Raw genomic sequence first — 25,253 nt, forward strand, 5'->3', positions numbered from 1 at the left:
AAAGGATGCTTATAAAAAAAGTTTTTATTGGCATTGCATGATTGAATGAGGTCCTTCAAATGGACTTGCTGTCAGTGGCACGATACAAGCCTGCACTGACCAAGAGCTCACCACCTCTATTCATGGTCCAGTCTGTTCTCCCACGGGTTATTATTTGTTCTAGGGGGAATTAAGCCAACAAGAGATGGGTGGTCTGGGTAACAAGACTGCTGAGTAAAAGCACTGTCTTCTTTTTCAGATTTACCCAGCCCAAAGAACCGTTTAAATGAGGAATAAATCTTACCATGCAGGGAACAAAACTGCTCCTTAAAATAAGGAAGCAACGCAGGTCTGCCCACACCTCAAATCCTGTATGAGTCTCATTCCTTACTTCAAGGTTCTTTTTTTTGATAGAGGCAGGGACCTTGCTTTGGCCAGATGTGGGCACAATCTTTTTTTTTTTTTATTTGTTAAAATAACATCAGAGCAAAGAATACCTGTCAAATGTATGCAAGTTCACAATGTTAAATCATTAGGTATTTTGGATGGAGAATGTTCTTTTTTTTAAATGTTGGGGGAAAACAAGAATAAAAATCTGAATTAAAGTGAATTTTAAAGAAAAAAAACAAAGTATTTTATAGGTACATTAAGTTTAAGAAAGCCCCCAGTTTGGACAGAAAGCTGAGAAGAGCTATTACTGCACTGCTCTTCTGTGAGCTCATTGCTCTTCTTGAAGCCCAGGGCTTTGTGGATGGTCAGACTTTCCTTGCCCAACAAAACAAGATCAGATGGGCAGAGTCGGGCCTTCTGCCTCAGAACAGCATGGCCAAGCGTTGTGGTGCTCATCACCTATCAGTGGCTGCTCCAGCATCACAGCAAATGCCAAGCAGAAACATTTCTCTTTCTGCTGCAGGTATCTCAACTTAATTTGAAAAACGGAGTTTGCAGTGAGAGATTGGTCTGTTTTAAAAAGCAAGTGTTTTTTTCTGTGAAATCAAGGCCTCCTGTACTTCTCCTTCCTGACATGCTCAAGCGTGTAATATTTTAATGAATACATATACCTGAACTTAATAACAGCTATTGAAAGATTGGAGAAGCTCTCAGTCTGATGCCTGGACTTATCAAGCAGTGCTTCACAACAGCCCACTTATTTCAGCTGTTAATAATGGACACTTCTGGAGAAACGACTTTGCCAGCCATGTTCTGGTGTCAGTGGAAAATTTAAATTACAAATCATCATTCTTCCTAAACAGAGCAGTTTGATGTTGCATTTGGATAACTGTCAAGGAAGGAAGAGAAGGTGATCTGCTGTCAGCTCAACAAGAATAATTGCTGTAGTTTATATAAAGTAATAACTCTGCATTTCCAGTTTCTACATGTATTGTTCCCATTGAATTATTTTGTTTGCGCCGTTATGCAACATGATGCCTTCCCCAAAGAGCACAGAAAATGAAGGGAAGACTGTATTTACTCCTGCAAATCCTTACCCCACCCAATTAGTAATAGCAGAAAGGTGTGAAGCTGAAGGAACAATGTATTTAAGATTGTGAGCCTTCAAAAGAGAAAAGAAAAAAATGAACGAGCGCAGTGAGTAAGTCAAGGACAGACTTAGAGTCAAATGAGAGGAAAGAAAAAGTTTCAGAACAACCAAATAAAATGTTGGTATCTTTAAACTGCTTAGAAGCAGCGAGTTGGCTTGATCCACAAGCCTAACATAAGCTTCATCTTAAGTCTACTGTGTATATGTGAGAGTTCCCAGTTCATGCTACTGCTAGTAAGATGCCCTGTATCCCTGGTACGTGGCTTTTCCTAAAAATGGAAAGCAGAAAAATATCATCCACAGCTCCGATAGTCCCCAAGCTCCTGCTGACCAGCAGCCTACACACCATTATGTAGCTTTCTCTATGTCAGTCTGTACTTCAGTTTGTTAACTTGCTGTGCCATAAGCAGCAAATAGTCCCTTCGGCAGCGTGTTGCCCGTAAGCGATGGGCCGGGGAGTGCTCATCTCCTGGGTACGTCCACACTGCCCAGCGTGGTGAGGTACAAAGAAATCCTGAGCTGCCTCTATTCAGGAAGGGTACAGCTGGGTTAGCTGGTGTCCTGCTTTTATGGTTACAGGGTTGCTCAGCGACCCACTTAGTCAAACCACAAAACAGAACACAGAGCAGCACTTTGGTACACCACAATAATTACTTGCCCTGAAACAGTATCCTCCTCCCCTTTGCCTTTGAACTGAGTTGAACACATTTGTAAAAGAATAAAAAAAAAAAAAGAATAAAAGAGTAAGTGTGAGACTGCAACTGTCCTTGCCTGTTGCAGTCTAGGAAGTTGTGGTAACTTCTCCCAATTCCCAGTCTTATCCTTTATCCCTACTGACAACAGAATTAAAATCTTATTTAAAAAACAAAACTCTGCACCTGCTCTGCTTCCTAGAGGATCAGCAGTATTAGTTCATGTGGGAAACATGGCGAGAAAGAGAACTGTTTGTAGGGGCAACAAAATTTTAAACACTGTACATTCCCTCAATTATCTTCATCTTGTTAAAATATGTCCGGGCCACAGAAAGCCACATTCATTTCCTTGAGTACCAACTGCCTTTTTAGAATAAACTTTGTTTAATGAAAACCTAATTAGTCTACTTGCCTTTTTTCCCCCCAGCTATTCCACCACGGGACTTACACTGTGGCCTCTCCTACTTTTCCTTGATACCAGCAACTGAATTCCTCTGCACTTCACCCAGTTCAGGCCCCGAGTGAAGACAGTAATGCCTCAAATGCACAGCTGATCAGTACTTTCTGCAGCTGAAACCAATACAAATCCTCAGATGAAACTGAAGGGAATCATGTGGTTGAAATCAGCTCAGATGGTGCTGCAGACCTGTACCTGTCAGTGGTCAGGGAGTAAAGCAGAGAATCTGCACTGCAACTAATTTTGGGGGATTTAAAGCCCACCTCCTGAACTCCTTTCTCTCTCTACTGCCGCCTTCTTGTGCTAATTGCCTTTCACTGCTGGCATCCCATAAGCACCACTGGCTAAGTGCTCTGCAAATGTACTTTTTTGTTGTTTATTTTTTGTTTTGTTGTTTTAATTAGCTGTTTTTATTTACCTTTTAGTTCAAAGCCAGTACAACCATAAATATTTGTTCCTATTGTATGCTGGTAACAGGAATGTTCATAGAGTGCTTCCTTATCCTGAGGGCATTAAAGTGAATGTAACCTACCATTAAAATCACTGTTTTTAAGTAACCCAATCGTTTCTCATCATTAATAAGGCAAGAAGCTGTATCAAACAACTGGTTTCAGTAAGTCACTCATTTTTCCTCTTGATTGATGCAAAAACTGTACCTATCCTAAGGATATAAAGCTTACCCTAAGTATTTGCAAATGTTCCATTAAAGCTTGGAGAGCTCTGAAAGTTACATTAACGATGTTCACAAATCTTTCCCCCCTTTAATAGTATAATTACTTGATTGGTTTGATAATAAATCAAAATCCAAGTGAAGAAAGATTCATGTGCTTCATATAAAATGAATCACAGGGAAAACATTTCACAATTAGCGGGAGCTCTTGCCTTACCTGCCATAACTTCAGACACATGGGCATGCCCAGCTTGGCACCCATCTCTGGCTTCAAGGTACAGACCGACGTCTTGGATGGTAGCTCCAAAACCTGAACCTGACATCAGGAAAACAAGAGTATTTGGTCATGCTCCAGGTCGAAATCCTGCTGCTAAAAACACAAGTCTTTTAAAGTGATTAAGGCTAGTGTAAGTGCTTCCAGTAAAAAGCTGTCTGGAGGAAACTGGGGAATACATGTTAGGTTGAAGCTGTAGGGGAATCTACAGGTAAGCAGTTTTATGAAAGACCAGACAGAAGTGCTAGAAGGTAACTTCATCTTCTTCCACTGCTCTATTATCTCTTCTGACTTCTTTAGAGTAGGTGATGTGCATTACAACAGGTAAGAATGCAGACAGCTTAGTCTGAAAACACTTCCCTGCTTCTTTCCCCTTTCTGCATCTTCATAGCGAAGTTTTTTTTGTATATTCAGTTGTGGACACTTCTATTGTCTCTTCTGTTCTGGCACGGTGATACAGAGCTTGTGTGGATACACAGCCACTGTATATATCTGAAGTGGACTTTTATTCACTGGTTGACTGCGCTAGCAGAACTTAACACCCCCAAATCATCTGCTCAGTGCAGGCTGGAGCACCGACAGCATACTAGTATTTCTACCACAGTGCTGTCTGACCCTGCTTTGAATAGGGTCAGGTAATACTGTGCTTAACACCTGCTCTCTGTGTAGCAGCCCCTACTTTTGCTTGCGCTGAAGGCAATGAATTATGGGTTTGTCTTTAAAAAAAGTGGGGCAAAAGTCTTTCTTCTGCCAGAGAAGTAGCTCATTTCCTCCACAGGACGATGGCAGGCAAGATCAGGGAGTCTGCCTTTGCAGTTTGGCACTGGAAGGTTTTTAGTCTCTTGACTGACACAGAAATGCCTTACTTGGGGCTGATTCTTGAGCTTGGAACTATAGAGAAAGACCTTATGTTCCTGGAAGCAAGTTTTTGACACTTTTATATATATATATCTGTGTGTGTGTGTGTGTGTGTGTGTGTGTGTGTGTGTGTGTATTGCTCTTTCTCAGACACATACTTAATCACTGAGGTGATCTTTTATTTTAATTAAATAAGCAACAGCGTACATTATCTCATAAAAGTAAAGGACTTCAAATATTTGATAAATCCAGCATTGCCAGCCACTCTGGATTATTTCAGAATGTGCGAAGGCCCAACAGTGCTGTTGGACAGCCCAAGACATGTGAATTTCCTTAAGCATCTGAGATGAGGTATTAAACAAATATGGCTCCTCTGGGAACCATCAATCAAGACCGCGGCAGCTGCAATGGCTTTCCAATCCCATACCTTTAGTTCAAAGCTTGCCAGAACATCTTCCTATTTCTAGAGATTGTCAACTAGCCTGCCAAAAGCCAGCTGCACTCTAGGACTGCAAGTCAATGATGTACTAAACACAATATACAGAGCATTTTCTAAAGCCAGTTAGCAATGGAGCAGGAAACTGTTCTCCAGATTTGACAGATGGAGGCTATAGCAGAGCCATGCAGTGTGCAGACCAAAGTTTGAGCATCTGGGAATTCTGCTTCTTTGCAGCTACACTCTTAACAAAAGATTCTTTTCTCTTGGCAACTTTCTTGCTATCAGTACAACAACCAAGTTAGCTATTGGAGGAAACCAGCTGTAAATATGAAGGTGACCCACTCTCATCTTGTGCCTTTCATCACTGGCTCCCCAGAGGGCATTGTCTTCCAGACTACAAGAAAACCAGGACTGTAACTTAGTTAGCAAGGAAAGATAAATGCACTGGGATAAATGCATCTCTGCAGGTTAAAAATAATTCTTAAAAAGCCACTCCTTTATTTTATCCTGATTCAAAAGGAAAGACCTCTTACAAGGGCTATGGTTGAGCTTGCAAAGGACAAAGGAAAGCAGAGAAGAGGATTTTTTCTGCAGAAGGCAATCAGGCATGAGCTGCCTGTGCTAGACTGACAGTTCCAGAGATTGCCTGCATTAGACAACTGAGCCTTAGAAATAAATACTATTTCATATATTTTGACATCTGTAACCTAAAACTTGAAGTTCTGTGTTTATATTGGTTTTGCTTAATAGGAGAAAGATTTTCCTTCGCCTGAGGTTAATAGTGTTCCTGGGTGGCTAAAACTGGCCACAAGGAAACACACCCTTTTTCTTTTCCACATTAATAAAGCTTTTAACATGTTTCTGGCAAACTGGCAAGAAAAGTGCATGTAACTCATAATTGGTGATTTAAATGCAATCATGAACAAATAAATGCCTGTTCAGATCTCATTATTTATGGACTGAACCTGCTTTAAGACAAAATTACTCTTCTTTGGGCACCAGCCAAGCATAAACACTTATTAAGTCTTAATTTTAATCATAAGCTGCAAATGTACTGTGTCTCACAGTGCTGCCTATTTGGAAACACTGTATGTTATGGGAGCGTATGTATGTGCATTTATTGAAAACTGACATAGTTCCAGTGTCAAGTTCACACACAGAGAGGAACTCTCACCTCAGGAGACAGCAAATCATTACCAGCTTGCAAAGCCCAAGCAAACAAATGAAAGTAAACCAGAGATGAATTGCAAGAGACACTGGGGTAAAACAGCTCCTCTCTGGATGACTGTTTAATTCTTTGTGAACAGAATGTGTGTGCACATTTTGCCTGAAACAAGTTCTTCTCCACCTCATATAAGACAGCACTTTCCAGGTTTAAGTTAAATATCATTGAGCACTTCTGTAAAATGGAAGCAGTTCTCCGTTCGATCAGAACAATAGATGTGCCCGAGAATGGTTTTATTTACTGGTACAGTGGCTGTTTCTACAGACTTACTCACTTCTGTAAAATGCTGAATATTCTGGCTGTGGGCCAGCAAAGTACTTACATATATCCTCAGCTTCTGAGTACTGAAGAGCCCACATTTTCTCTCAATACAGGCACCATTCCCATATATTGCTTAGTATACAGAAAATGTAACTTTCAGTTTCAAGATATGCATCCTATGGTCCAGGTAAGCTCGTGATCTTCTATGCTTATGGACAACTTGCAATTTAGCTACAATATTGCTTTTATTTACTCATATCACCTCTTTTTTTTCATACTTTTGGTATTTTAATGTCAAGCATGTGAATCAATTTAATTTTGTATCATGTCCTCAAGCAGTCTTTCAAAGAAAACAAAAATACAATTTACACAAAACAGACGTGGAAAATGCCAACAAAGCTGTCAGTCAGTGACTGCTGTGATAATGGGTATGAAATGTGGGTGTATACAGTAGGAACTGAAGTGAACCCTACAATTATTTCAAACAGAGCAAACCTCTTGCTGCTAATAGTAATTCCACTATTTCCAGCCAAAGTACCAGTTAAAGAATTAGCCCGAGGTGAAAGACCACATATCGCATTACAAATCACCTGCACCTCCCCTCCTCTCACCAGGCACAACTTCCAGCCAGAGACAGCAGATGAGTACGGCCATCTGATGACAGACTTCTGACTGTTAGCTCCCCAGAAGGACTCTTTTCCCCTTTTAACAGTATTCAGCAGCGGCACCGCAGGAGCTTTCAAATCTCCTGCACGTGAAAGACCATCGGCAGCTGCAAATACTTAAATGTTACACAAAACTTGGGGTGGTATCCTTGTTATTAGAGCATGAGTTATATAACTCAGTCATTTTTCTGGCAGGTAATGGTGATTAGGAGCCCCGGAGGTTCCTTGTGCTGCCCCCTCTTGAGCAGCAGATTTGAAAGCAACCATGTTTCTCCTTCCAAACTTTCTTATTTAAGCAACGTTCCAAGCACCGGAAAAAAGAAGCATTTCCTACCTCCTCCAGGGTCTTGGCTGCCATGGCCATCAGCCAGCGTCCCTGTGCCACCTTCAACAGAGAGCTTCTGCAGAATCCCACGTTCTCCGTGAAGACAGAATCCATCACTGCAGTCCGTCCCTCTGCTAAATCCCACAGGCAGATCCTCTGGTCACGACCTTGACTTTTACAATAAAGCAAGTTGTTCTGTGAGCAGTAGGACTGAGGAAACCTGCCTGCCTGTAGTTTAGTATCTCAAAGTTGGGACTTTAATACGTAATAAGGACTGAGCTTAGTAAAGCTTCAAAAGCTACCAGGAGGAGAGAGGAGCTGAGAGTCAGACACACCAACCCCACTGTCAGCCACGCTCTCTTACCAGGAGAGACTCCATCAAACACAGTTACACTATTTAAATATGCAACTATTTATGAGTATTTGAAAATTTTCATGACAAGAATACTACACATTAGCATATTTAACACTCTCTCACCATAACAGTGAAACAGAGTGATCAGGTTTGTTGACTGCTGAAAGACAAAGAGCAAGACAAGAAGGACCACAAAGGTAAAGGAATGAGTTACTCAGTGGCCAGCTTCACACAGCCAGATGCAGAAGCAGACTCGTACACCTCCTCGACCCAGGGGGAAAGCCCATGTGCTCCCACACAGTAAGGCCAAGAAGGCCAGTCAGACCGCACAGCATTGGTTGCTACGTATTTACCCAGCTCCAGTTGCCCTGGAACAAAACATTGCTGTGGAGAAGCAGCAGTTTTGGAGTTAAACTACAGCAGCACAGGATACCCATCCTGTTACTGCCTGGGAGAAGGGGTCATCAGAAATTCCTCATCCATTTCTTATTTGAATTAGTAGTATTGCTTGACAGAACCGTGTAAACAAAACAGAGGTAGATGCAAATCTGACTGATTTAGGGCTTCTTCAACATCAGTACAGAAACTCCCATCTGCTGTTCAGCTGAATAGGAAACTATGAAAACATAGTGCTAGGAATACAAAAATGTGGTGGGACTGCAAGAAACTGCTGTGATTTAGAGCAGAATAGCAAAAAATACAGGTAAACAGTGTCCCAAAATTGCACTGCTGTATGAACTGTTACACACCAAAAATAGAGGTAATGAAAAGCTCTGTAATAATACAAACAATACTCATTCAATAGGATTTTATGGGGGAGAGTGTTGATAATTGTACTTAAGTAGATAACAAATATAAATGCTAATGAGTTCCACTGTGTATTATAAGAGATGTCTTCTCTAGATAAACGTGTCAGAACACCTCCTCGTCATATAGACACTTTGGCATCCACTCCGCTCAGATCACCTGTCTAATCCAAGGTACACAAATCTTCCCAACCTTCCCTTCCTAAATGAGAACACGGGCGTTTTGCAACATGGGCGTGCAGCTCAGCATTCCTGCTCATTTCGCACCATTCTCCCATCTCCGCTTCTTCTCTTCCCCTTTTTCTCCTTCTCACAATTTGTATACTGTACCAGATTTGATCTTCCCTGAGAAACAGTTGTGAAGCACCTAACTTCAAATCCATTTCCTTTAAGCAGAAACTTCACCTGATGTCAGTAATAAGGACACTATGAAATTACAATGAAAAATGGTACAATTAATTTCTTTATGATACACATGTAGTCACACTGCAATGCAGACTCATGTAAATCATGAAGAAATTAACTGGTCATAGTAATTCTGGGTTATTTGTACTTCTGTACATTTTCTGTATGTGTTGGAGAGGCTATCAGTGACTCCAAAAATAAAATATTCCCGCTCTTTATGTTTTTTTGTTGTTGTTCTTTTTTTTTTTTTTTTTTTTTTAACTCAGGTACATAACAGGAACAAAAATAATTTTTACTTCTTTTTGCCTGCCTCACTTACCTCAGGAGCCTGTCTTTACTATCCATCGTTTCCAACCAGTAGACAGATTTTCTTCCATGGCCATCCAGGGTAGCGTCCACTCTGTGAGTTTTCAGGTTCCAGACATGGATAAACCCATTCTCAGACCTGGCAGCAATAACAGATGCTGATAAGACAGTCCAATACCTCCTCCCCTTCTTTTTCCCCCAGCTGGAAGTTACACGTACCAAGACAACAGACCCATCATTCACCAGCCACGCGTTTTGTTGGTTATCTAAACAACATCCTTTATTTTAAAAGGAAATGTCTGTACAATGCTCAGCTTAGCCAGAAATCCAGATTTACTTACCCAGAGAAGAGAATGGGGACGGCAGGTTCTTCACCTCCGCAGGAGAAACGCAGCGCGTGGACAGCAGCACCGGTACCTCTGAGCACAAAGCGTGGGTCTGGAGGTGGCTGCGCCATCCGAGCAACTGGGAGAGCAAAACGACACGGATACCATGGAGGGCAGGGCAGCCTGCAGGGAAGTTACAACTGTAAATATTTTTGGATGAAGACATTAGCTTTTTGTAGAAGTAACATCTAATATTGGTAATACAATCCTTTGGAAGTAATTCCTCTTAGCTTTGAGTGATTGAGCAGCCACCCAATCTGCGTGCTGACATTAGGTGGTGGTTTCCTTCTAAGCTTAGTGGTTGCCGAGTTGGCCATGTGCATACATATCCCTGTAAACACAGAACTGTTCAGCTGTTCTCTCTGCTGCAAAAAGGAACAGATACTAAACGCAAGAAACTGGATGCAATAATTTATCCTTCCACTTATCCTTCTGGAAAGTCTTTCCCTTTCTTCACCATCAAATGCTCTGTTTGTGCTTTCTAACCACAACCATTTACAGAAAAGCACTGCAGTATATATGTCAAGTGAAAAGAATTTCAGATGAGATCTGAGCTATGATCGTTTTTACACAAGGCTGCCACCTCTCCCCATTGCTTCAGCTTCTGGTTCCAAGCATGGTTACTTGAAAAAAGAAACGCATTATTTCACACTACCTAGAATTTAGTTAAACATTTTACTCCACGGGGTTGGCATGGTGAGCTCCAGCTCTGAACACCCGTCAGGAACATGCTTCACCTGTGCTCTAATCCTGAATTTTGTCACAGAAGGTCGCCTTGGGACAGCAGTGTGCTGTCACCCTCAAAACAACACTGTGTGGAGCCACAAAAACAATAGCTGGCAGCTTGTCAGAGGAGCTGGTCCTTCTAAAGGGAGGAACAACACTGAGTCTGTGCACTGAGCAAGGAAGACAAAGCAGGTTGGGATTACTGGGCAGGTTGTTTTTAATAGCATTTTTCCAATTACTGACACAGAAGTTTTGCTGACAGACCACAACTGTGTGCCTGCCTATGGGAAGGGTTTTATCTGGCATCAGGCAGACACTGCAAGTGCATGTCTTTACAAGGGCAGCGCCTCAGAAAAATCTTCAGACTGGCTACAGCAAAACAAAAACCAAAACAACCTCCATTGTTAAAACAAAAGTTCCATTTAAAGCAAATGAAGCAACTTTTTGCTCTGTGGAGCCAGGTTCTTTGCTTGGTTGTTTTGTTTCTGTTTGGTTTGGTGTTGTTGTTTTTGTTTGTTTGTTTTTTGTTTTGTTTTGTTTTGCAATTCAGGTATGTGAATTTTGAAATGGGGCTTAATATTAAGTCCATATTGTTTTTTTATTGAGCATATGAAATGACTTCTTACTACTTCCTATCATGAGTCAACAAATGAACAGCAGTATGACAGTCTTAAGTGTCTCATTCATCTTTCTGCAAGTGCTGAACTATAAAAATGCATCTGTGCTGCCTTCTATATCCATGAGCCTGGACAAATCACTTCAGAACTTTTGATAAATTCTTGCTCTCAGGTACCTGAGCCAGCAAAAAGTCCCAGGAGAACTTAAATGGATCGACATTTTGTGATGCCTTATAAACCCCCATAAAGGACCCACCAGTTCCTGCAGACACACAGGAGCATCCCGTAAGTTACTGCAGTACACCCACAGCACCGAGGGGCTCAGCACTCCCTGCTCCCTCACAGGCATAACAAAACACACAGCGGTGTGCTGATGCTGACAGACAGCAGTTCTGCCATGCTGCACTTCAACACACAGTGACAGCCATGCTCAGTATGAAGCCTGTGTGATCTTACCACCCCTGGGTACCTTTTTCAGAAGCCCCCACGTGAAGCACAAACATAAGGCTCACATCCATGAATGTGCAGTCCAAGATCTCTAGGACCTCTTCAAGTTTCACCCCAGGTGTCAGAAAACGAGTTCTCTAATTAGCACAACATTTATTTTATCGTTAACTCCATTTAGCCTCAGGGAGACCAATCTGCTCTTGTTAACTGGGGATATCTGCAGCAAATTTAATTAAATGATTTGCTTAGCATTTAGGCTGATCTGAAATCGAAATCTGGCTCAGGGGCCTGAAGAAGCAAGCTGCCTAAGGTCGTAAGAAAGCTTTCTTGTCTGTTTCTTTCCCCACTTTAACCTCTGGCCTCCCTGTGCTCGCAGTTGCATCTCTTGGATTCTGAGCTTCACCTTAGAACAGCACAAACCACCGAAGGCACTGCTCACAAGGTGTGCTGCAAAGCCCTGAGCCCCTGATTAAATCCCTGTGTGAGCAACAAGGGGAAAACTCAGCTGCTCACATCAGTGTTTCAATTAGCAAACGGCTACATGCAGCACAGCACACATTAGGTACAAAACATGCTTCTGCTAAGTGCCACAACAACTGAATTTCCTCCAAAGTTTCATTATTTTAAAGAACAATTCACTATTAATCTCCTACACAGAGCTGATTCTCTATAGGCTGCAGAATACTCTTTGAGCCATTTGAGTTGTGTGCAGTGCTATCCCAGTATCATCACTTCCACATTTTATACATACATATTAAAAAAAGCTAAGCTTTTATTTTATGAGAGTCATTTAAAATATGTAAATGTCAAAAGGATTACCTTAGAAAAATCTCTCAGAGAATTAAAAACATTAACAGATTCCCACAGGAAAAATTCCAGCAGAATTCAGCAACTCTCCTGTTCCCACTCCTGTCACTTGTATTTCTATCACACATGGAAGCAAAAACAAATTGCCATTAAAATATCATCCAAACACTCCCCCCCCCCAACAAACTCCACAGTTCTGCTTGAGACACCAATGGCTCCAACAAAGACATGGAAAAGGTGCTCTGCTCTTTAGGCTCGCTCACAGTAGAAGCTCCACTGTCAGAGCACTTTTTCAGGTACAGGTGAAATAAATCTCTCTAAGCACGTCTGGCAAACTGACTGGGGACTGAAACCAGCAGGTGTGCAGACATAATTACTACTGCAAAAATTCAGCACATCCAGGTGTGCTCATCACTAGCTACAAGAAATCCCTGTTATTTTTTTTTAATGCCTGGTCTGCCAGATGCCACCCTGCCACAGGAAAACCCAGCACACCACGAATTGAGAAAGATGTGAATAAATTGATCCCCCTCCTTCTTCCACGGTTCCTTTTTCACTCACACAAAGCCTCTTCTCAGCCCGCACTGCTGCACAAACCCGCCCTCGCCGTTCTGAGCCACTGCTGCGACTCGGGGAGCCGGGGCACGAGCTGAATGATCACAGCTCACCTCAGCAAAAGGCCTGAGAGCTGGGATGTGATTTGGTACACAAATGCTGTTAGATGCGTTGTGGCAATTTTTAAGCCCAGTTCTTCATTCTGCATATACCAATGAAAAAAAATGACAGAATACAGTGAAACAGCGAAGTCAGCAATAAAGAGATAACATGAGGCAATCTTACAAAGAAATCTGTTTGCACCTGGGTGAAAAAACGGCACAAAGAAAAGCCTTTCTGTATTCAGCATCATGTCAGCATGTATAAAACGCTTAGGGAAGAATGAAGAGGGACTGAGATTTAAAGCCCAAATTAAAAGCCAGGCAGCCTGATTTTGGCATTCTTACTCCAGAGCCCTGAAAAACACAGTCTGTGTGTTGTGTGCAGCCACAGAAACGTGCACTGCTGAGAGCAGATCCAGAAGGAAAGCTGCACAGCAACTGCCTGCACGGCTGGGAGCTGTGGGAGCACTGCACAGTGCTGAGCACACTCAAAATTCACTCACCCACCAACCAACACCACTGCCTTACTCTTTCAGTTTAAAGCTCCAATTACAGTCTTTGGTGTTAATGTAGATATGAACCCGTACTGTACTCTTAGGATTTCTTTAACACTATTTTTAAGAATATGTATTTCAAATTTAAATTAGAAATTAGTAGAAATCTTTGAATCAAGAATCTGATTTCAAGCAGAACTTCAATGTCTGATTTAGCCAGCAAAATGTATGAATAAAGCAGTCAATTTTTAGCCGTAAGGATAACCAACGCATTCTATTCAAACTAATTATTTTCCATATTACCAGTGATAACCAAAGTACAAATTAAGCACAGTGAAGTATGTCTGTATTTTATATTTGCCCTTGAAACTTACTCTCCCCTCCCCCCCCCCCCCAAAAAAAAAAACAAAAAAAAAACCCAGCAATCACAGGACAGGATGGGAAGCACTCAGCAGTGCGCACTGAGGGTACAGAATCCAGGCAGATTTCCAGATGGAAAGCTTCTGCTCAGGAAACTTGCTAGAGGCACCTCAGTGTCAAAGAGAACGCACTGGTTTGCACTGCCTGGCCCTGCAGCCTCGTATTGACTGACAGCAGCTCCCCCAGCTCACACTTACACAACCAGCGGTGGAAGTTTCCACATTTTAATTGTAACAGCCAACCACCGGATCGGCAGCAAACAAAACTGCGCATCAGCAGCTGGCGGGACGCCAAGCAATCTTATGGGAGCAGGAAAAAAAGCCCAATAAGCATCGTGCAACACAGCGCATCGTGATGGGCTTCACCCAGGTAACGGCTGCTGACGGCGTTGGCACCTCACAGAACACCAGTGTCCCACAGCAGGAGGACACTGCAGCACAGTATGTTACGATTTTAAGTCATGAAGTTTGCATGAAGAACGCACAGAGGTGACAGTGCATCACCTTCAGGAATGCCGAGCCCTGCGGCCCTGCTTTGGGGCTCACCTTAAAAATGGCAGATAGAAGAATTTGAAAGTATAATTATTATTTTCCATACAAAAACAGGGTCAGCATGGGAACAAAAGGAAGAAGGACAGTAATTATCTGCAAGACACTGAGTTAGCATATGGATCTCATTGCCACTTACACACTTTGGTCATTGAAGCAAAAAGCTATTAATCAATATGTAAAAGCCATAAATTAACATAAACATTAATCATTCTAATACTCCCACTGTGTCAGACTGATAATTTTTTTCAGCCTTTCATTCTGACACATTTGCCTTCAGCCATCAGCTGCCTGGCCTCTTCCAGCACCGTTACACCTTTGGGGCACTGCACATCTCACTGAAGGCAGCCCCATATCACAATTATATTCACACTAAATATATGGAGGCTGAAATCAGAAGACCCCTCCCTCACGATAGCAGCACACTGGCTTTTAGTAAGGACAGCCTGAAATACAGCGTGGAAATACAGCTGAGATGGACGAAGTCCTGCTGTTTCATCACCAGCTTCACGCTGCAGATGAGGAAAGACACCCTACGATCTACTCTGGGAACCACCTGCTCGGTACAGTGAGATGATGTAGGCACAAAACACAGTTTCTCAAAACGCAGTTGTTCTCTGCGACACACCCTCCATAAAGGGAGCACCAAAAAAAAAGAAAAAAAAAAAAAGAAAATGACAAGGCCAGATCTCCTAGAAAATCCGGAGAATGGGAAAATGCAGAACGTCAGCGAAAAGAAGACTTTACACAGCCGCCTCAGTGCAACACACAGCGGGACGAATTGCGGCCCGTCCGACTGACGCAGCACAGCTGGAGCAGAGCAGCCCCAGCCCTGCATGGCCGCCCTCCGCAGCCAGCAGCACTGCTGCAGCACTGCTCACCCGCTGCTCCCACGAGCTAACAGAGCCCTCGGACAGCGGGGGCTTCATTAAACCTCCGGACATTTCAGCAGACATGTCCTGCAATAATCTTCTTTGGTAACAAACTATTAAAAAGAATTGACAGAGAAGAAACGTATCAAGTTGTTACAGCAACTGAAGTTATTGGAGCCGGAACTGTGTGCCTGCAATTAAGGATTCTGTAACTCTGCCCAATTAAAGTATTGCTCTATTTGAAAACTAATTAATTCTAAACACATATTTTTCCCATGACAAACTTTTATGATTATTTAATTTATTCTGTTATAATTGCCTTAATTAATCTACTTTTGTATGGTATGATGCTGTTATTCTGGCACCTGACCAACGAAGACAAAAAATTGATTGCAGTTCCGTGGTGCAAGAGCAGAAGCTGTCACGGCAGTTTCAACACCGCTTTTATTTATTTGTCTGTTCTATTACTTTTCTTTTCCTCCCACAGGGCACAGGAAACACAATACACAGCGGATGACATTTTGTCTTCTATGCTTTTTTCTTCAAAGTGTGAAATATAACTGAAGAGTGTGGAATTAAGGAAATGTACACGTAATATGATCTTCTGTCAAAAAAACAACCGATAGGAAATTAACGCGAACTCCTGAAAGGCATCACACTGTGCCTTACCAATCGATTCCTGGTGCGCAGGACCAAGCCTGGAGCTGCCAGAGACCGACACAGCTCAGAATGTGGCCTTCACAGCCATCAGAAGGGAAGATGGGGCTAAATCTCATTTTTACTCTCATCTTCAAATCACATTAATTTCAATATTTCAGTCAGTTTTATGAGTTTTTAATCTTACACCAGGTTATCGTACGTGCAACCAAAACTCTTCTTACTCTACAAGTAGCCTAACTACATTAAAACAGAAATGTATACAGATATTTAGCAGTGTATTCTATTTTGCTTTGGCCACACTTGAAATAAAAATTACTGCCACTTACAGATCGAAGTCCTGAAGTTCCTTTGAACATGAATGGCCCATAATGAACATGAATGAGTCCAGCTGTGAGTGGGAGGAGATTGCGAGCACAAAGACAAAAAAGGGGAACAACATTACCTATGCTATGTGTATGTCAAAGATTATAAAGAACTGTTATGCTATGAAATATCTCCCAAAATTCAGGCCTAATTAATAATTTGTCTATTAGGATTCCAATAAAGTGTAAACAAATTTCATTTGGAGAAGTCAAATTGCTATTGGAGAGCAAGTTAATCTAAGAAATCTAATGAGAATCACTGTAATACCAGTGCAAACAGGGCTGACATTTACAAGGCAAATATTACCTGAATATAAAATAAAAAAGTTTATTTTAACAGTTTAACCTAAGCCTGCACTTGAGATACAAACCCACAGCTGTTCTTTCAGGCCAGTTTCACCAAGTAAGGCTATATCCATTTTGAAAGAGCATGTAGGATGTTTTCATTCAATATGCTCTCATGTCCAAAGCTCTGAGCCTGATCGCATACTAAACAGTTGTGTTATTGATATTAATCTATTAATTTTAATTAATATTAATGAAAAGTGGGTGCCAAGCTGAACAGCAGCTGAATAGTGACCATGCTCAGCTCTCAGCTCCCAGCACTGTTTCCTGTGTCTGTGACGTTCTGACCAACTAGCTGACCTGCTTTAAGGAATAATGCTAATTAACATCTAGCAAATGGACAGACGTAAAGTCAGAGTTCCATGGTTTACACACGAGACCTCAAACTTCACTCCTGTCACCTGCAATAAACTTCCTGGCCAAAAATCAAGTGAAATGCAGGGCTGTGTCACTGCCCTCGTGGGAAGCTCAGAACAGTTCTGCAGCACCTGAACTTGAACTGCCAGCCTCTGACTGCGCCCATCAGCCCCGGCACAGCGCGCTGCCAGGAGCTGAAGTGTCTGTCACCAGATCATCACACTGTCATCTTCTGACCAAATTCATTAGGAAAACTTTTACCCGTCCTATTACCTCAAACCAGAAAAGCTAGATCGAAGTATAACCAATTTTACAGCACAATAAAACTGTTATAAATATTTAAACACTAATTAAAAGGCCTCTTCTGTTAAAAAGTAAATAAATAATGAAAGCTACTTCTTCTGATGCTATTAAATGCAATCTTATTTATCTCGCGCTTCTCAGAAAAGACGGGGCTTAGGGAGGGCTGCTAGACTGCTAAACCCTCGCCTTCAGTAAGCCACACGAGCCCCACTCTTGTGACAACAGATTAACCCTGAATGTCTCTGCCAGCTCCATCCACATCGGACAGCCATGCTGTACCCACTTCATGCAGCTGTACTGGATGGCCACTGCCTCCAAAAGGAGAGAAATTTTTTAAGGAAATGTTACATCACTGAGGAATTCTTTGGTAAACCCAAATTACCATTTTCTTCTTCCTAAAATGCCCGTGATCCTGTCTCCTAAATCTCATCTTTTGGCAGATGCATTTTCTGCTCAGAAGCAAATATGAGATCTGCATAAAACACAGTGTGGGGGATTGTTGCGTATCTTCCCTGGTCTCCTTCTCAGCTGGAAAACAAGCGTGGCATGAGATGAAAACAAAGAAATCATGACATTACGAACAGCGAGGAACGGAGGGTAGGCTAACCCGTGAGCAGCGGTAATGAACAACAGGACAGCCATCAGATCGATTTCCCTTACTCTGCAGGACCATAATCAGATTCTCCATCTGTAACTCAAACTTTAAAAGTATGATAATTTACGGAAAGGAGATTAATTTAGCCATTTTGAGTCAAAGACGTATTTCATAGCTTCATCCCAAATCCTGTACGTTGTGAGGATCCCTTTCCCCTTTGAAGACTTAGCGAATGATTGAAGCTTCTACTTTCTGAGAAACAGATAACACAAGACTAGTAATCTGACTCTAAGCCATTGGATAAAGGCAGTTTGTTTCCTCTTAGCCCATCTGTCAACACCTCTTCAGTAATTAGTCCTAATTATTACAAAGGGCTAGCCTCCCATTCGCTTTATTAAATCAGAAATAGTATCATAGCCAGGTATCTTTCAACGCTTACCAGGCTGGCGACCTTCGATTCCATTGAATCTTCTATCAGTATCCGCCTTTGGAAGAGCCTCAGCAGTAATTTTAGCAGCGGCTTCAAAGATGCAAATCCCACAGTGGAATTCCAGGGATGCATTCATGTACACACCCACCCCATGTGACAGGAGAGCAAGCAACACAATTGACCTTCGCATTGTTCCCTAAACTCCTGTGACACAAAGCACACATCTCTGCTCCATACAATGCCTGCGTGCTTAGAAGCGCCTTTGAACTAAAGACCGGAGGAAAAATAGTGAAATTGTGTCTGTAAAGGCGAGGGTCAAACCTTTGTTAAGAGAACAATACACTGAAACTTTTTTTTTTCACATCAAGATAAATTTGCAAACAGTAAATAGTGACTAAAAATACGCATAAACATATTTAGGTGTGAAGACTTAAAAGGCTGCGTTTATTTTTGCCCTACAGCCGACGTGCTGCCCTGGAAAACAGGACGGTGAGATCGGAACACTCACCGGACGGAGGCTCGCTTCGCTCAGGCTTTGCTCTAACAGCTCTGCTTCGTCTGTGCTAACATTCGCCGAACTGAAAGGTGAAAAGATGATACTCCTAAGAACTGGGCCTCTGTTTCATTCGACTCAAAACCAAACGTTTCCCAGCAGCACGTCTGAGAGCACCGCCGAGGGTTTCTTGATGCTGGGTTTCTCATCAGTGCCACTCTGCGTTTCCTCAGACACAGTGAAGCAACCTTGAAAGCACAGCGCGTGGAAGGGCCTCTGCTCAAAGCCTGCGTCCAGGGCAGCAACACGGGCATGGGGACTTCTCCATTTGACAAGAACACCCACATCCTCTAATTAAAACAGTATAGTTTTGCTTCCAAAAATACAACCCAGACATTTTAAAAAACTTCTGTTTGCTATAGAGAGGTGTTTCAGTGCTGCCCCCTCCTCGCAGGTGCCCTCTGAATGCTACGAAGGTCGATAACGAAACAATGTCTGAGTAACTTGATGTAAGTAATAGAACTGCTGTGTACTGCACAAAAAGCAGCACCCACGTACAGGCAGGTTTGTGTGGGCACTCAGGAGCTGGGCAGGCACCACGTGCTGTGTGGATGCCCCGCGGGCACCAAACCCCCCAGCCCTGGGCCCCACCTGTGGGTGTGCACAGCCTCAGAGTCCCTCTTCTGTCTCATCCTTCCACTCAGCCAACTTCAAATGAGCACAAAGACATCTCAGGCGGTAGTGCAGCATGAAGAAACTGCTCCTAACCAGAAACTTCTTCCTGCAGAGCTACCACATGCACCTTCAGGGCACCAACCCTTCACTTCAGGGATAACCAACACTCACTGCCAAGAACAAAACAACAAACACACACACAACATTCACTTCCCGATCTGTACATTTTCCAAATAAATGTCATGTCGGTAACACGCGCAGTAGCAGGCAGGCATTTGACTATCAATGGATCAGACTCTGAAACATTAAAATACTTCCAGTATCAACAATGCAGTATTAACATGCTTGCTACCAATTATTTCTTGATTATCCTTACAAGAATTCAGCACATTAACAACCAGACCTTTTCAAAGGAAAGCACTGTATGCTTCTAGCTTCCCTACATAACTGTCTGTCTGTCAGGGAAGAAGGTAAAGATCCCACCTGCTCTGTACCGACCCGCAGAGCTTTGGTCCACTTCTGCAGCGATAAGTTCTACAGCCTCCGCTGCCTCCTGGGACCAGGACCCCTCTAACATACACTATCAGCTCTTTCTCTTCATTCCCAGCTATCTGCATTTAAGTGGCATATTTTACAGTTAGATCATTCCCTGTTTTAATTTTACTTTGCGCTATGGGTAACAACTGGAGTAGCAAGGATTGTATGAGATGAAAATTGAGGAAAAAAGCAAACCAATATTAATGGAAGTGTTCAGGCCAAAAGAGGCAAACATTATAAAATCGTATGTGCACAACGTAATCTTAGAATCCCAGCACAAGAAACAAAAAAAAAAAAATACACCATTTGCTCCAAAAGTAACACCTCCTATTCAGTGCTATTGGAACTGCATCTAGGAGCACAATAATTTGATGGAGAAAATTCTCAGCTGCAACACACAGTCACCACCCCCAGCTGTGCACTTTCACCACAATCAACAAGAGCTGCATGCTGCGCTCCTAACAACCTGCATGGCCACGTGGAGCATGGCTTGTTTTTCACATCACTGTCACTGCCCTCACTGAGCTCACAGCCACTGCTGGGTCTCCATCTCCAATCAGCAAGCACTGATGAACGTCAGTGGGTGCCATTTTTTCTGCACAGAGGAGCTCAACGACACACCTTTGCTCCACAGACTCCCACGTCAGATGCCATTCTGTCAGTGCTCCTCTGACACGTGGAGGAGATGGTGCTGCAATCTCCCCAGGGCTGGGCACAGCATCACTGCACCACAACCACTGTTCCAGCCTCCCTTCCACCACCACATGCCCAAAGCCCACCATCCAAAATCTGCTGTGACACATCAGCCACATCTCCCCGTCGTCACCCGGAAACACCTTTGTCTTATAGGCCATGAGATGGATGGACCCCATGGTCCTTCTCAGCTAGTTCTGCACAAGTACGGAGGGCAGGGTGAGCCCACGTGCTCCCTGTGAAGTCCTTGAATGAGGAAATGAGAACTGGATTTCATGAAACTGCTATCAAACCGCCTCTGCAAAACAGAACGTTCACTTTTAGACAGGACAGTTCAGAAAATTTATAACTGCAGATATACTTCTGCAGGTTCCTCAGTGGTAAAACAGTTCCCACTAAGGTACAAAATACATCAGTAATTTTACACAAGAGCAGCACGAAAGCAATACAGATTTTAAGGAGACTTCACACAGTGAAGATGTGCATGCACATCTGTGAGCAACAGCCAAGGAACACTAACCCAGCAGCTGTCTTTATCTCTGTCGAACACAAAAGCCTTCATCATAATGTGTTTTCTATAAAAGCAGGTATAATTCAGCCTGCAAGGTAATTTCTCTTTTCAAATCTGCAAGTCCTAGTTTCAGGGAAGAAGACTGCCAAAGCATATTATACCTACTATAGCAATAAATTCTTCACAGATGAGGTTTTATACATAAATTACCTTCATTTACAGTCTCAGAACGCTCTTCTACATTTTATGAGATAACATGAATTATGAGCGCCTGTGTATTTCTTGTAGGTATAATGTGAGACAGACTTCTCATATACGCATAAGATGACGTGACTGAGTTGTACCCTCTGTTCCCCCAGCCCTCGTTGAACAAACGTGGTGACACAGCAGGCACTTGCCTGGGAGAAGCGTCCAGCCTGCATAAGATACATACATAAAGATACGTATGTATGAATTAAGTCTAACCAGGATTAAACATGAATCACATGGTTAAATAAAAGCAGTAAAAATACCTGAAAGGCTTTTTTTCTGAACTTTATAAATGTGGATTCCTTGAACTGCTATTTCTTAGTTTAGTAATTGGTACATTTACGGTTTGGCAAAGTAACTCCTTTTAAGCAAACTGTATGTTTTAAGTGCACAATTTATATTTAATTGAAACTAGCACTGTAATCTGTACAAAATTTGGCTGGATTTCACTGGCTGAGCTTTAGGTATTTTGCTGGTTCTGCTGGATTTTTAAAACCCTAGAGATGTGGGAAAGGAATGAGTCTGTTTGCTATTATTAGTACTCTATAGTAAGTACTGTGACCCACAGGAACCTACATCCCAGCCATTCTCCACACGTCCACTCAAGACTGGGTGCTTCGGCCTTCACACACACTTGCCTCAGGAGCTCCAATTTCTGGCAATCACAACGCATATGAACTGGCAAACAGTACCAGGACCCAGTTCTACATACTGCTCAACCCTCATCATTTGAGTGAGCCTCAGAGTTCCAAAGGTTCACAAGAGCAGCTCCAGGATCAGTCATTTTTCTACAAGGTCGCAGTCTTGGTCCACTGTGTTAAACAGCAACGCTGCCAGCAATGCACCAAAATGCGCCAATGCCGGCTGAACCCGAGCAGCAATCGTACCGGTGGCATGGAAGGCCTGTGCTGCTGCCACGACAGCGGGGAAGGATCAGGCATGAAGGCTCATCAACAAGATCGGGCAAAAGAGAAAAGACTGAATCATATTGAAGTCATTACCAGAAGGTCAGACTGCCATAGAACAAGCAACCAGGCCTGCGAAGCCTTCAGGCTCAGTCTTGCACCGGGCTGCACGCGGCAGCACCGCCCCAGGAGGCGCTCCGGGAGGAGCGGGTGACTCAGACACACTCCTGCCTGCCTTCCCCTCGCGTGGACGACAAATAATGTCACCCCACTCCTCATAGCGCGCTCCCCTGTGACTCCCAGCTACCAAACGCACAGCCCTGTGCTGGCCGCTTGTGCTGCTCGGAGCGATGGAAGGAAGCGGGCCCAGGGCCATGCTCAGCCTTTGCGGCTGCCATTCCCCCATGGCCAAACATGACATTGAAGGAGGCTCTGGGGACACATTCATTTCCCACCCCCACCCCGAGGTGCTTCTAGGGTCAGGAACGATCTGGCACAAAGACAGTGCCAGCATGAAAGAGAATTCTAGCTAGGAAGATCACACGTTGTCACTAGATAATGATAACAGCGTTTAACAGGCACAAGCACATAGACACTCGTTTCAGAGATTCTCCCTTTTTACTTTTAAATTAAGGATATTATTAAACGTCCAATTACATCATCAGCCATACACAACATTTACAGCATAAAATTGCTATAATTAAATGCTAACTGTTGATTATAATAATTCAGCAATGGAGCAATAAAATAAACCTTTAAAAAGTTAATTCCAAAGAGTAGTCAGACAGTGCAAGAGGGGTAAATGTCAGACCCTCGGGCATCCCAGCGGGGCCATGAGATGCGAGGTGCAAGGCTCCTCAGGCCCGGGCACTGCGTCCTTCACATCTACCTTTGGTTGTCGCTGCTGCGGGTTTGCAGTGCAGCTGGTGGACAGTTGGTGGTAAACGAGTGAATTCCTGACCTCAATGTTCAGAATTCCAGTGTCACCTTCAAACTGGTCACTTGGAAAAGCAACAGCCTATATAGAGACTAAGCACAGTAAAGATCCGGAGTAGTTAGGCAGCTGGGTCCACCTCACATTACATTTACATAGGTCACTTCTGCGCAAGTTGGAATGGATAATAATGAAAAATTCTTTACACATGGCATTACAATAAGAATTTTTTTTCATAAAAAAACAGAATGCAGGCCATTTTTGAGAAACTCTTTTTCTGTGTGTGTGTTATTTTTTTTATTCCAGGTGGATCTTCAGCTAAACAAGAACTGAGCTGGAATTGTGCAGCTCAAACCAAATGCCCTGTCAGCTAAGCATGGCTGATCATCCCTTGCTACATTGCATGGCTTTCCTTTACTGAGAACAAAACACAGCTTGTCAAAAACCACATTTCTATGCAGGAGTAATGACCGTGTCCAATCCCATAGCTCCATTATTTAAAAAACAGCATAAAAACCACAACAGCCAGATTAAAAAAAGCAACAAATGAAGGCCTTCTATCGGTGTAACTGGCTGTGAGGGGGTGGGAAGAATAATGTGTTACGCTGCCGTGGAGGAAACACATACAGCAACTGGAAAAAGGACTATAAAAAGCTCGTCTTACATAAACACGGGAGGAAGTAACCAACACCCTCAATTGTTGAAGTGAAAGGAGGAGGACCTGAATACACAATCAAAAAAAAGAAGTAAACATGAAAATACTGAATGTTTCACATTTTCCCAATTATTCTCGAATTCAAGAGTCTTGTTCAATTGAGACTAACTGCTCCCAGCAGACCTGCCACATCTCACTGTACCACGTTTATGCAACACAGCACTGCGGACTCCCTCAACAGAAGGACAGACTGAGCCCTCCGCACCTGGGGCAAGGGATCAGCCTGCAAAGGAAAGGCCACAGTGCTGTGCTGCAGAAAAGGTGTGTGCCTCCACAGCAAACCATGCCTGCTCCAATGCATCGTCAGCAGCATCCCCAGCTGTTCCCCTCCAGCCGCAGCACAGCCTCTCCCCAGCCAGGAGCCAGCATGGCAGCTTCTCCTACGCCAGAGACACAAGTGCTCGGTACTCTGATCTGCAGCAGGCACGAAGTCTCTGAGACAGATCCAAAGAGAATTTCCACAATGTTGTCTCCCATTTTTCCATTAAGGTCATTTTCTCTAGCAGGGAAAATACACTGGCTCGTGGCATTTAGCAAAGTCATCACCTTCCAGCTCCAGAGCTTGAACTTATCAGCAACTACTGAGAGCAATGGACTCAGGTCAGAATGCAGATACACAGGACACAGGTTCTACTAATCCTTACAAACCACTCCTTTCCCAGGCATTCACTGTATAAAAGAGCACCAAACTGACATCAAATGAGGCAGAACTCATCAAGGTTAAAAATCTTCACTCTAACCAGGACTTTCCTTCCTCAGATCCTCCCGGCACGTCCACGAGGCAAAGCTGCCCTGCAGACCTTCACCTCATTCCTGCCATCCCTTTCCTGCACAAAGCATCATGCAAATTTGTACCAATTCCATAATGCAAATATCAAAAATGAATTCTTAGATGCTTACACAGCTCTCCTGCTTCCAGTCCTCAAGCAGTTACTTTTTTCTGCTCAAACACAAAACTTGACGATAGAAACTGGGATTTTAAAGAGAGGGAAGTAGAAACTGCTCATCAAACGAGCAAGTTGAGCTATGCTTCTGGGTGTGTATTATCATTTTTGCATTACACCTACTCTACTAAATATACAAAACACTGAGCAAGTGATAGCTTTGTCAGCCACCAGCTAATCAAGTGAAAAATTATTAGGCTTAGGAAAATAATAAAAGCAGAAGCCAGCTGTGCGTTTGCTGGATGAAAATCCCAGTGTCTCCATGTTAGCTCATGTGCATTTCAATTTCTGGGAAGAAAATAATGGGAGTTTCTC

The 25,253-nt window shown here is 43.0% G+C and overlaps 1 protein-coding gene across 10 annotated transcripts in view; it reads right to left on the minus strand.

The window, feature by feature from the left end:
• The window catches only part of GNB1L (G protein subunit beta 1 like), a 35,438-nt gene that overhangs the window by 6,766 nt on the left and 3,419 nt on the right, over window positions 1-25,253 (minus strand). For 5 of the 10 annotated variants that reach the window (XR_014887005.1, XM_085238498.1, XM_085238499.1 and 2 more), the window contains exons 2-5: window positions 9,599-9,766; window positions 9,271-9,396; window positions 7,395-7,557; window positions 3,556-3,654 (exon numbers count right to left, since the gene is read on the minus strand). Coding sequence is in view for 9 of the 10 variants with exons in the window: in XM_085238498.1 (XP_085094624.1) it covers window positions 3,556-3,654; window positions 7,395-7,557; window positions 9,271-9,396; window positions 9,599-9,714 (504 nt within the window). In the remaining variant the exon portion in view is untranslated. Of the gene's footprint in view, window positions 1-3,555; window positions 3,655-7,394; window positions 7,558-9,270; window positions 9,397-9,598; window positions 9,767-10,425; window positions 10,435-12,252; window positions 12,358-12,908; window positions 12,998-18,291; window positions 18,673-18,790; window positions 18,861-25,253 lie in introns of those variants that run through there. The other 5 variants (XM_085238494.1, XM_085238493.1, XM_085238492.1 and 2 more) reach the window with 4 other exon arrangements.

This window comes from Meleagris gallopavo, chromosome 17, assembly GCF_905368555.1.
Source record: "Meleagris gallopavo chromosome 17, MGAL_WU_HG_1.1, whole genome shotgun sequence".
In the NCBI taxonomy this organism is placed as follows: Eukaryota; Metazoa; Chordata; class Aves; order Galliformes; family Phasianidae; genus Meleagris; species Meleagris gallopavo.